A 12,286-nucleotide genomic window follows, 5' to 3' on the forward strand; every position below is an offset into this window, starting at 1 on the left:
GAGATCGGGTGTGTGCGCGTGCAGTGTAGTCGATGCAGATCGGGCCTCGGTGCAGGTTCGATCGCTCGATGCAGTTTGCCGGCGCAGTGCAGATCGTTGTTGGGGTAGTCCGAAAGATGTAGAGACGATCCATATACGACCGGAGGCCCGGCCGACGATTCGGGATACGATCGGTCGAAGCGTCCGGTGCTCACAAGTTCGTACAGACGCGTACACGTAGACGTCAATGAAGCTTTATCTGAGTGCATGCACGTACCTAGTGCTGCTTGTTCCTTCGTGTCCCACATCCTGGGAGGCTGCGCATGCATGAGGGCATGTGGATTTCTACACAATTTTCTCACGGGATTTGAGGGCGATCCGAATTATTCGTAGCTAGAGGATAGATGTACCGGATGGAAAATAAGAAACTTGAAAATTGGATCTAAACTACGGGACCGATCTAATCATTGATTGATCGGGTGTTGCGCCCCCGGGGAGAGGAGATTAATCTCTCCGGTGGCGGCGCGCTGCGGAAGTGGTGGGAGGTCTTAGGATTGGCGTCGTTGGACAAACTGCTCTAATACTGTGTAGAAATTGTACGATGATATTATTGTGTTGTATTGATCTGACCCTCGTGAGGATATATATAGAGTACATGAGGAGTAGAGGCTTGGAGTACAAGACAAATTATACGGTTTAAACATATTCTATGTCTGTCTTCTTATCTCTAACTTAAACCCAATTATACTTCTAACATGTCTTCGACCGGTACTTCCGCCAGAAGGACAACAAGAAGGGTGCCGGGAAGGGCAAAGACAGGCATGGGTGAACTCCATCATAACCAAACATGTCAAATTTTAATAGTCCGATGGCATGTTTAGTGTAGTGTGATGGAGACGCTGGACGATGCGTGTGCGTGACGTAGTTGCATGAGTTTGTATGGATTTGAGATATGGTAATTGAGGTGTCCGGATGTGAATTGCATTTTTTTGAGAGTGCCCGATCAGTGCCTGCAAACGCGCCCGTGGTTGAATTATGCCTGTGTCATCCTAGTGTACATGCACATGATGGAGCAAGTGCGAACATGCTGCAATTTGCTGTAGCCAGTGTTGCTTTTGCCAGGATTCAGCAAATGTGTGTCACAAAAAAAAAGGCATTGGTTACCTAAAACCCGTGTGTGCTCCTATGTTGATGATGAACCATTTGCTCTGTTTTCTCCCCTGACCGAGCAGTTCGTGCGTGCGTGTGCATGTGTGCCCGCCGGTGTTTATCAGGACAATGGCAAGAGTGATACACTCCACATGCTTGAAAATGAAGATCACACACATTTTGGGCTTCTCTTGCGCCCTGTCTTTTTGTCCCTTTTTGTAGGGAAATACACTTTGGTTCCTGGTTGTAGGTGCACCCTATATGAAAAATATTTTTAATAATTAAATAAAAAGTCAAAATAGTTCAGAAGTATTGTTAGAATAAACTTGACTTACTTTTGCTCCAGTATATCAATTTTCACCAACAAAAAACCAACAATGACTTCAGAGCTAAAAATTATAGGTCACTATTCACACTACTTTGGCCAAAATTTTGTCTTTTATGAAAAGAAGTCAAAGGCTGGTTTTCCTTTTGTGGAATTTTTCTGAGAAGTACTACAATGGAAGGTCAAGTTTATTTCATTTTTTTAGAATTTTTTTGACTTTTCGTTGAATTACTAAATTGTTTTTCCATGTAGGGTATAGATACACCCATAAACCAAAAGTTCCCCTCCCTTCTTGTACTCCTATCTCACTGCTACTATAGTGTTACACTGTTACATCGATCGGTGCACCGGAGCTGAAACGCAAGTAGTCCATGCACTCAGCGTGCTTGCGGTGTACATTGAGCCGACCGTCGACGGTCCTTTTAATTTGATTTCAGATGTGGGAGTATGAGAGATCGATCGTTCCATCTTAGCATGGCTGCACCGCAGAGCACGGCTCGCGTCCAGTAATTGGTGTCAGTTCGCGTATCAGGTTTGGTGTGCCGTGTTTAATTATTCTGAATAATTCAGTCCATGTTCGCCTCTTGTTCCTTTTTGCTGTTGTTTTCGACCAACACAGCAGCTGCTCTGTTTTGTCATTATGATGAAGGGAGGAGTCACAAACAAGACGGGGCAATTAGCGTTAGAAAATGCCTGTGATTATTCAGGTCGTACTCGTACGTAATCTCAGCCGAAGCATTTTCTTATTGGATCTGTGCCTGGCCGCCGTTGTCTCTCAGCAGCTGATCATCTCCTCCTGCCTCCTTGCCTTCACGTACGGCAGACCCCTCCTCCTCTGCCTCCTTGATGTGGATCGTCACAACCAGGACACCAGGTTCCGCATCTTCTCCGCCTACTCTGCCTTCTTCTCCGGTTTCTCCTGCAAAATTCAGACGAAGATCAGTATAAAAAGTTAATTACGTGATATTTCGACAAGTTGTGTATGCTTGTTCTCATGTGTGTCTGTACAATTTGCATGTTTTACCATTAGCCCTTTTGTGATTTGTCACAGAAGAGGTGAGCATGAACATATCCTCGCGTGTTACTCTGAATCTGAATTTTGCAACTAACTGAAGAGCCAGCCAGGAAGGCAAGGTTAAGAGATCCAGAGTCGAGGCCTCTCGTGCTCAGAGCCGTCAAGCTTCCTGGTGTTCTCCCGCGACATGACAGGATCGATGGCATCTTCTGCTCGTCCCTAAAGCACAAAACTTTTCAAATCAAGACTAGCCAAACACGCATACAAAGAGAAGAATTCTGTCGTGAAAAGTTCAGTTAAACAAAGTTGAGTTTGGGCAACCTGTTGTCGGCCTTGCTCTTCTGGCTTCACCGTCGACAGCTTCCTGTCCATCTCCCTTTGCCAGTACCGTGTCTGTGAGTCCACACAGGTATATAGGAATGAGAAAACAATGAAACTATAGCATAGCAGCGGGCACCCCCCCCCCCCCCCCCCCAGCAAATCTAATATAACCGTGTAATTCAGTTCATTCATCAGCTATCAGTCGCATTTGCAACCTCTCGCCTCATTTTTGCCGACCTCCTCTATGATCTTCACCCGGCGCAACACTGCAAGATGAACGAAGAGGAGGATGAGCCCGAAATTGGGAATGTCGAGAGCACCGATGGGAATCCATATCTGGCATATAGTCTTCCAATCTGTTTTGTAAACGGCTGACGAAAACTATGCCGAGGTCCATAACGCGGATACTCGGCAAAAGTGGCCTATCGTGACGGAGTAGACAACAACTGCTGCTATCGCCACGTGGCAAAAACTTTGCCATGCTCTGTTGGTCTAGAACTCCGCAAACCAGGCGAAAACCACTCTCGGCAAATATGCGAACACTCGGCAGAGACCATTTTTTCAGCAGTGTACTCTTCACACAGTTTGTTCCACTTCACCTTTATTTTCCGGTACAGCCCAAGCTAGCATGCAGATCGGCCATGATCACGATCCGTGATTGGCGCTAACTACTATGATTCTGCATGACAAGACTGACTGGATATAAGGTGCTTAGCTGAACACGTGTACAAAAATATGTGCAACGATAGAAAAAAATTCCGAGTTGCGTGAAAATGCATCAATGTTTGCTTTCCAGAGAACTTTTGGTCAAAATGAGCCAGCCAAACTGCGTGGAAGACGTCCACGTCCTGCTTGGCTCATCCATTGATTTCCTTTTTGTTGGCGCATGCACATGATTCCAGAGATGTGGAAAAACTGCGCATGAAGGAAGAAAATTCCACAGCATGTGCCGGTGCTTCAACTCTATATACTGCTCCCAGCCGGCGGAAGAAGCAACTTCCATCGCCACCGGCCGACATCCTCTCCATCGCTCCCTGCTAAGCTGCCACTGACCATTGCATACACATCCTGCCTGTGCCTGATCCCAAGGCGACGATGGCCGGACGCACGCTACTGTCGGCGGTCCTGTTGTGCATGGCGGCCGCCATGGCCGCGGGGCAGTCGGCGTCAAACGTACGCGCCACCTACAACTTCTACAACCCGCAAAAGATCAACTGGGACCTCAACGCCGCCAGCGCCTACTGCGCCACATGGGACGCCGGCATGTCCTTCGCCTGGCGCTCCAAGTACGGCTGGACCGCCTTCTGCGGGCCTGCCGGGCCCACCGGCCAGGCATCCTGCGGCAAGTGCCTCCAGTAAGGACTAACAAAAACTTTACTCTGTTATTACATGATGAACATCATGTTGACGTGTTGGCTAACGGGTTTATCGTCTGAATCTGCATATATGTAGGTGACCAACACGGCGACCGGCGCACAGATTACGGCGAGGATCGTCGACCAGTGCAGCAACGGCGGCCTGGACCTCGACCACGACACGGTGTTCAGCAAGATCGACACCAACGGGCTGGGTATGCAGCAGGGCCACCTCACCGTCAACTACCAGTTCGTCGATTGTCGCGACAACTAAGCATGAAAGAATTGGTGCTCCAATGCCACCAAAGGAAAATAATAAGAAGCTGTAGTACAAATGATGATGCACTTCTTCAAATCGATCGTAATAAAGTGGAATAAACAAATTGAACTGTGCTGGATCCAAGGATTTCACCCTCTAATCACAATCCTTATGTATGGATGGACTAGGACAGAATTATAGACGAGTCGTCTGTTGGATGTGGGATATTATGGATTTTTCCATTTCTTGGTCATCATCAAGTTTTGCTTTTTTTTTTGCACCTCATTTCAGTAGGTTAATGTCAACTTTGCAGCGCTTAATGATCTGGGAAGGTGAACTACTATAAAACATGATGTTGATTACTCGTGGAGAAGTGCAATTCTGATGGGTGGATTAGTTCACTTTCTGACATATATAAGCCAGGGATAGACAGACAGATTCGTGGCAATGTGCGGTGTGCTGATCATTCTTGACCTTCACTTACTCGAACTCATGAACCCATTCATGCAGGCAGATCAAACGATTTTACTAGTAATTCTAGGTGTTCTGAAATCTTGACACAATTGTTGACATTCATCACTCTGAATCTAGTCTCTACTGCGGTATGTAAAGCTCCCAAGAACATCAACAAGAAAAAACATTAATCTGGAATACGAGGTGGGACACTCTTAAGCACACATCTTGAAGCTCTGTAAGACCACACATTTGTAAACATTGTGGGTGTGCGTCCTGTTGAAATATATTACCGACCTCACTCCATCAGTTCAGACTTTTGGTTGAGTTGGCTGGAGCATGAATTTAATATGGTATCCGAGCCAAAAGGTTTATAGCTTAAAACCCTGCCAACACAGTATTAAATAAAACGACGCTGCGGCCTACATCGATCTAAGGACTAAAATAGCCTAGACGTGAAGAGGAGTGTTGAAATATATTGCTCACCTTCCTCCATCAGTTCGGACTTTTGGATGAGTTGGCTGGAGCATGAATTCAATACGTCCATGTGTTGGTGGTGTGCGTGTGTATGTTAGATTGATCAAGATAGAGCATAATTTGAATCATGGGCAACTGTCGCCATATAGATTAATAATGACGCAGCATGTGTTTCTCCATTCCACAAAGAATATGAGCGACGGAGGAAATATTTACTAAAGAAGGGTAATATATTAGTACCAAGTTGATACCAAATACACCCGGGCTCTAAGATAAGACCATGTTACGAGATTGGTCGAGACATTGATATTGGGCACCGCCAAATTATTACAAAACAGAAAGAAAATGAGATGAGCCCACCTAGTGATCAATGTTGGGGACATAAAAATATCAACATCAACCACCGTTGTTCAAAATGCCTATATTGCGTGAAAGGTTCTTTGAAATCCTGTAGGGCCGTGTCTCCGATGGGGACCTCGCCCTTCCTTACCTTGTACCTGCCGTGGTGGAGCGGTACTTCATCTCACACATTGATGGCGGCGGAGATCGGCCGCATGGCACTGTGGAGGTTCGGCGTCCGATGCGCGGAGATGGACTCGCGCAGGAGGTGGTAGCTGTCTGGCGTCATGGTGACGTCGATGGCAGAGTGGCCAGACAAGGTAGAAGCTTCAATATAATCTGAAGACGGACCTGTGGAAGATGGCTGCGACGACACACGAGTGCATCTGACCGGATTGTCCCCCAGACCCGGTATGTGGCTCGGCTGGGGCTTCCGGCTTTTGATGTTAGGTTTAGGTGAGTGGTTTGGGTAGTGGCCCAGCTAGCATCCCTTCATCATATGGATAGGAGTAGTGGCATACGTTGCCAAGAAGGTGGATTCAGATATATTGTTTGTAATACTTTGCAAGGTCCTCGAGAATAATCAATAAAGTGGCCGTATGCATCTCCCAGATGCAGAGGCCGAGGGTCATCCTCCTTTTCTAAAAAAAAGATAAAGTAAACAATGCAGGTGTGTTTGGTTGTCTGCATTTCTCCCAAACAGGCCAAGTGGTGCGAGGAAAACCTGTTTTGTTGAACACAAGGAGCCCTGGCTCACATGGCACGAACTTTAAAGCAGCCCAGAGCCTGGCTCGCTAGGAACGCTCGAATCGTCCATTTTTAGGAAGCCAAATTGAGTCGAGCACAAAAAGGGGAACGACATGTAAGGCAGTTTAGGGGGGACCGAGCCCTGAGATGGCAGGAGGCCTAAATGTGACGACATTGATGGCGCAAAATCTAGCATCATCCCCTTCACTCGCTCTACTCTTGCTCTAGGGCAATCCCATCCTCAGTTCTTCGCACCGGCGGCAGTAACGACCCAGATATGCGCAAGCGATGGCGGTGGCAGCAACATCACTCTCTGGCAGCAAGAGATGATTCTCCCCTTCTTCTTGGCCTCCGTCTCACCCTCCTCGTCTCAGCCACCCCCCTCCCCCGTCCTCGTTGTTTGCTTCAAACCTGGTAAGCAACATATAACTCCCTCCCTTCTCCTTCTATTAGGTCGTGTGTTAGACCGTCAGGTACTGTGTAGGATGGATTTCGCCATTGCTCACCATACCATCGATGTCGCCTTGATTGTGGATAAACAGATGAAGCTGGTAGTTCAGGCAGCAACACTGATAGCTGTGATTCAGGCCTGGCTCATGTTGATCCACAAGAGAATTGTTCATCGGAGTGATGAGTCTTTTATCTGTTATGCTTCAATGTTAATCTGGGATAAGAAAAAGATATCGATTCCGAACTACATCTACTACAGCAACAGCGTAGATGCAATGTGGGTGCTCAGAATGAAAAGGGCACCTTTCGGCAGGCTTGTGCAGATGTTTAGAAACAGGGAGCTGCTACAAGATAGCATCCACACCATTGTGGATGAGTAAGTTTCCATGTTCCTGCATGTTGTATGTCATTATCAGAGATTCAGAATGAACCACGACACGTTCAAAAGATCAATAGAGACAATTTTTAGATATTTCAGGCAAGTCTTGCATGTTGTTGGGGAGCTCAAGGGAAAGATTATCAAGTCACCAACCGAGCAAACTCCTAGAGAGGCTCAGGCCAACCGCGTGAGTACGGAAGATAAAGTCTGAGATTATAACATGGCAATGCAAAGTAGTCTATCGCCGTAAGCTTATATTCATGTTCTTATTCTTGTATGAGAAGACTATTACGAGCGTATATATAATTGTGTACCCCCCTTTTTTTTTTGCTGCTTAGAGCGTCTCCAACGGCCGCATAAAAAATCCGTGCCCAATAAAATTTATAGCGCGCCACTGTAGTACTTTTAGTGCGCCGAGACCAACATTGCTTTAGCAGATGCCCAAAAACATGCGCCCAAAAGAGCACGCAATGTAAATTGTGAAGTCCGCCCAATCCGGAGCCCAAAATATGGTGCGCGCGATGGCGTTTTTCAGCGCGTGTCCAAAAGTTTTTAGCGCGTGCATAATTTTACGGCTTCTGTTGGAGCTGTTCGGCGCACAAAAAAACAACTTTTTAGCGCGCGAAGCTTTTTTTGGGCGCCTGTTGGAGATGCTCTTACTTACTACTCCACCCAATGAGACACCTATTATACCATGCAAAAAAAAAAAGCACACGTAGATGCATGCTTGATGCACGTGGATGCAGCAGATTAGAAACCCTAACCGCCGCGTGAGTCTTGATTTTTCTCACGGGCCGGGCAGATCCATTCAGGTTTCTGCTTGGAAACGATATCCAAACATCAACGGCCAGCATCTGCGTGCATGCAGCCATGCAGGGCCGCGTCTAATTAGAAACCCTAGCAGACACGGCCGGGATCGATCTTTCTCACGGAGAAGCAGACGACCGACCGAGCTACGTACTCCACCCAAACATGCCCGCGCCGCCGCGTCGTTGGGCGGAGCTCCCGCCGGATCTACTCACCGTAGTCTCCGGCCGCCTCCATGACGCCACCGACTTTGTCCGCTTCCACGCGGTCTGCGCATCATGGCGGGACTCGCTGCCCCAGACGACCGTGCTGCGCCCCGTCCTCTTCCCCTGGCTTGTAGCACCGCCATCTGGATCCGGTCGCCGCTTCTCCATCATCAGGCTCCGCTGCGTCTTCTCCAAGAGCAGCTACCATGCCGAGGTACCCGCGACCTTCAACAAGCTCGGGTGGGTCGCGCGAGCCGACGGCACGGCGTACTGGTTCTTCAGCGCACGGGATGGGCCTAGACTCATCGACCCTCTCACCAGGGAGGCCACCCTTCCTGGTGATAAGCGGTGATAAGCGGAAGATGAGGGATAAGTCCCGTGGCGTAGTCTACGGCGACGGCACCGTCTTCCTCTACAACTTTTCCAAATCTGACGACAACCATGGACAAGGGATGGCGTCCACCAATCTCCGAGTGGCCATCCTCAGTCCCGGCGGTACGGCGTGGACAGTCATCGAGGGAGGAACAACATAGCGTTCGAAAACAATCATTGCTTCGCCGCGTACCATGATGGCAAGATCCTGGTGTGTGTTGACGGGGACGATAGCAATGACATCTGGCACCTCCTAGTGCCCTCGGCAACTGGCGGCTTCCACGCTAGTGTCATTGAGAATGATGAGATGTGCGCTACGTCGTGGCGATTGCACGGGTTCATCACCTTGGATTGGCGTCTTGACTCTAGCCACGTCCTAGAGTCCCACGGCGAGTTGTTGCGAGTGTCCGTCTTAGTCCGTTTGCCCAATTACCGGTTCTCAAATCGTCAGAGCCCTAGCAGCCAGGTGCTCACAGTGGCTGTTTTGGTGCACTCCCTCGTGGAAGAGACTGACGTAGATGGTAGACAGAAGGTGCGGTGGGCAAGGAGGGATGGCTTGAGCTTCGCAGGTTGTGTCATGTTTCTAGGGTTCCCGAGCAGCTTCGTAGTGGACGCTACGAGGTTTTGTAGCAGGGAGGACAATGTAATTGCCGGGTGTATTTACTTCTTCTTACGGTGGTCCAGAGAACACGGCTCCTCGATGTCATCGCCGCTTGGTGTCTTCAGGTACAACCTCATCAACGACAAAACCAAGTTCATGGAATACCTGCCGCACAAATGGAGCAGCCATGAAAACGACATGGGTATGTGGCTGGTGCCCCGGCCTGTCATTGCTCCAGTCCAGGTATGTAGAGCCCGAGCTCACCATTTGTTCAATTTGAAGCCTCCATCATTATTATACAATCTCATCACGTGTATTGGGTTGATCACTACTCACATGCAAGTCAATCAACGCATCACCAGAAAACTAATCTTTCGAAACCGATGCTTGCTACTACCTCCTTTGGCAAATTGAACTGGCAAAACGTCTTATATTTAGAAATAGAGGGTGTATTCTTCAGTCATCTGGACAATTGGCGGTGCCAGAGAGATAGCAGCAGAGGACGAGACAGAGGCGACTTGCCCGGCCACGGCTCCGTCGAGTCTGAGCGACGAGCTCGCCGATGGGGATGGCATTGATAAGACCAGACTGTTCCTTTGAAACCACATTGCACCATATTTAGGAGAGCGCTAATTCTACAGTACATGGAGCTTAAGACTACATGAGAAGTGCTGACATGGCGTGCATACTTTGTAAGGTTGACGTGCGTTGCCATCATAACGTAGTCATATATATTTGATGCAGTAGTGTGAGGGATTTTATCCCTTCTTGAAGGCATGGATGCCAAATAACTTAGTTATTCGTGTTAATTTCACATCTTGTAATGCGAATCTGTTGTAGTTGTTCATGTTTTGTGCTCTACTTGTTGTGGGATTTAGTCTTGCTGCCTTTAAATCAATTTTAATAAAGATTGTCCTGTGCATCATGCAAAGGGGTTTTAACCTCCCTTTCAAAAAATAAAGAAGCTAGTCCTATATATTTGTTCCCTTTTTGAAATATAAATTTACTATTTTCAACAACAACTAGAAGATCATATCGTATACTTCATAAATGATGATTTGATGAACTTCGACTCACTTATGTAGGCATACTTGCGTGCATGTGTGTGTGTTTGGCATCATAACCGTCATGGTCCATAACCAACCTTGCTTTTTTCCTAAGGTAATTAAAGAATGGCCGGAGGCTCCGAAGGCATATCATCCAACAATAGGAAGTAGATCTATCCGGAAGGAGAAACGACCAGAACAGTCCAAGGAGTCCTTCAGCTTCATGGTGCAAAACCTGCCTCCGGGTGTGCCGGCATGGATAGCTCCTTGTTGCGCCGCTTCTTCAGCAAGCATGGCAAAGTTTCGACCGCCAAGATGACCTCTCCTGGGGCAGGATGTGTTACCATGGCAATGGTGAGAATGGAATGGTCGGGCGATGCCGAGGACGCCCTCAATGGGTTGGTACTGAATGGGTATACTCTCGTGGTGAGCGGTCGTACAGCAAGGCACGAGTCATCAGTGTCCAAGTTGCGGGTGTCACTGTAAACTTTGGTGCTAGGTTGAGGTGTTCTAACCTCCATAGAGATCATGTGGTTGTTTATCAATAGGGATCATTAGACTCGGCTAGCTTGCAAAGTTTACGTTTCTTACAATCTTGATCAGCAAGCCTTCGTTTGGTCTTATAGGAATACAGTTTCATTTCATCTCTAACAAGTAACCACCGTGTACATCAAGAAGTACATAATTTTCTAGCATGTTATAATAACCTCTCTCGCTCACAACTTGGATAAGTTGAGATGACACACTTGAACTATTTTTAGATTCTTATGATAAGGCCTTCGTGAAGCCATTTGCAACATGACCTTAGAAGGAATGAACCGACTGTCAAGAGGGTCAACCCTTTCCATCACAAAGTCATAGTCAAGGCCAACATACTTGGTGAAACACAAGATTTGCTACCTGGTGCAAATGTTGCCACACCAAATTATGAGTCACCCACTAAACCGTTAACGGCCTCTTTGTTTTAAAGAATTTTCATAGGATTTTTGAACGGTTTGAATTCTTGGGAGTTATTAATCTACATTGATCGTTTGATTCGTAGGATTGAATCATATAGGAAATTTCCTAAGGAATCCACATTTCATAGTAATCCTGAGATAATGAAGTTTGATTGGTTCGGTCTGGTGATGTGCTGATCCACAGAAGACAGGAACATGGCACATCAAATTCTTTGATCATGTGATGCTTAGTGATGTATCTTAGCCACCATCTTAATTTTCTATTGACTTGTTTCATCCTTGGGCGGTCTTTCTTTGGGTGTGCACAGGCAAAGTGGACACACATGGCTGGCTGTTGCAGCTGCACCGTCACTGATCTGGTTGTCGATTAATCCCTTAAATGAATTGTAGTTCGTAGCCCAAGCTGAAAATAAATGTGTATGCATAATAGAAGCTTAACATATATTAGTCTCTGTCCATAGTTAATCTTGTCAATGTGTAAAAGTGTTAATTTGTTACCATGTTCATGTGTTGGTGCATGGTTGAATTACCATATTGATCATGTGTCGATCGCCTCTAGCATTCGGTGAATTTGTATGTCGGTTCACTGTGCAAGACAGCAGAGGCGAGTTGGTCTTGTCGTCTTGACCATGTAATAAGAGGGCTGTGCGCGTGTAGCCAGTACCCAGTTGGAAAAAGAAAGAAAAAGAAGGCATTGGTTGCCTGAAACCTCTGTTTGTGCTGAACCGCTGCTATGTTTTTCTCACCTGACCGAGCAGTTCATGCGTGCGTCTACGTGTGTGTGGCCGCCGGTGAGGAAGTGATTTAGCGGGACAACAACAGCAGTCTCTCACTAGTACAGAAAGATCCACCCCACATGCTTGAAAATGAGGATCGCACACAGTTTTGAGAGCCGTGTGCACACCTCTATGGCCGGCCGATGAGAGGGGTCTATCACACACAGTTGTGACTTCTCTTGCTTCCTCATGCCTGAAAATCCATCCCACATGCCGGTGAGGAAGTGATTTAGCGGGACAACCACAGCAGTCTCTCACTAGTACAGAAAGA

The 12,286-nt window shown here is 47.2% G+C and overlaps 1 protein-coding gene across 1 annotated transcript; it reads left to right on the top strand.

Annotated features, from left to right (window-relative positions):
* The first annotated feature begins 3,735 nt into the window (after positions 1-3,735).
* Positions 3,736-4,848, top strand: LOC125515553 (barwin-like). Its single transcript, XM_048681047.2, has 2 exons — positions 3,736-4,143; positions 4,240-4,848. Exons 1-2 carry the CDS (start codon positions 3,885-3,887, stop codon positions 4,416-4,418), a joined length of 438 nt encoding a protein of 145 aa, XP_048537004.1. The 5' UTR covers positions 3,736-3,884; the 3' UTR covers positions 4,419-4,848.
* Positions 4,849-12,286: the final 7,438 nt, after the last annotated feature.

The sequence above is a fragment of the Triticum urartu genome, chromosome 6A, assembly GCF_056163025.1.
Source record: "Triticum urartu cultivar PI428250 chromosome 6A, HENAU_Tu73, whole genome shotgun sequence".
Lineage (NCBI taxonomy): Eukaryota > Viridiplantae > Streptophyta > Magnoliopsida > Poales > Poaceae > Triticum > Triticum urartu.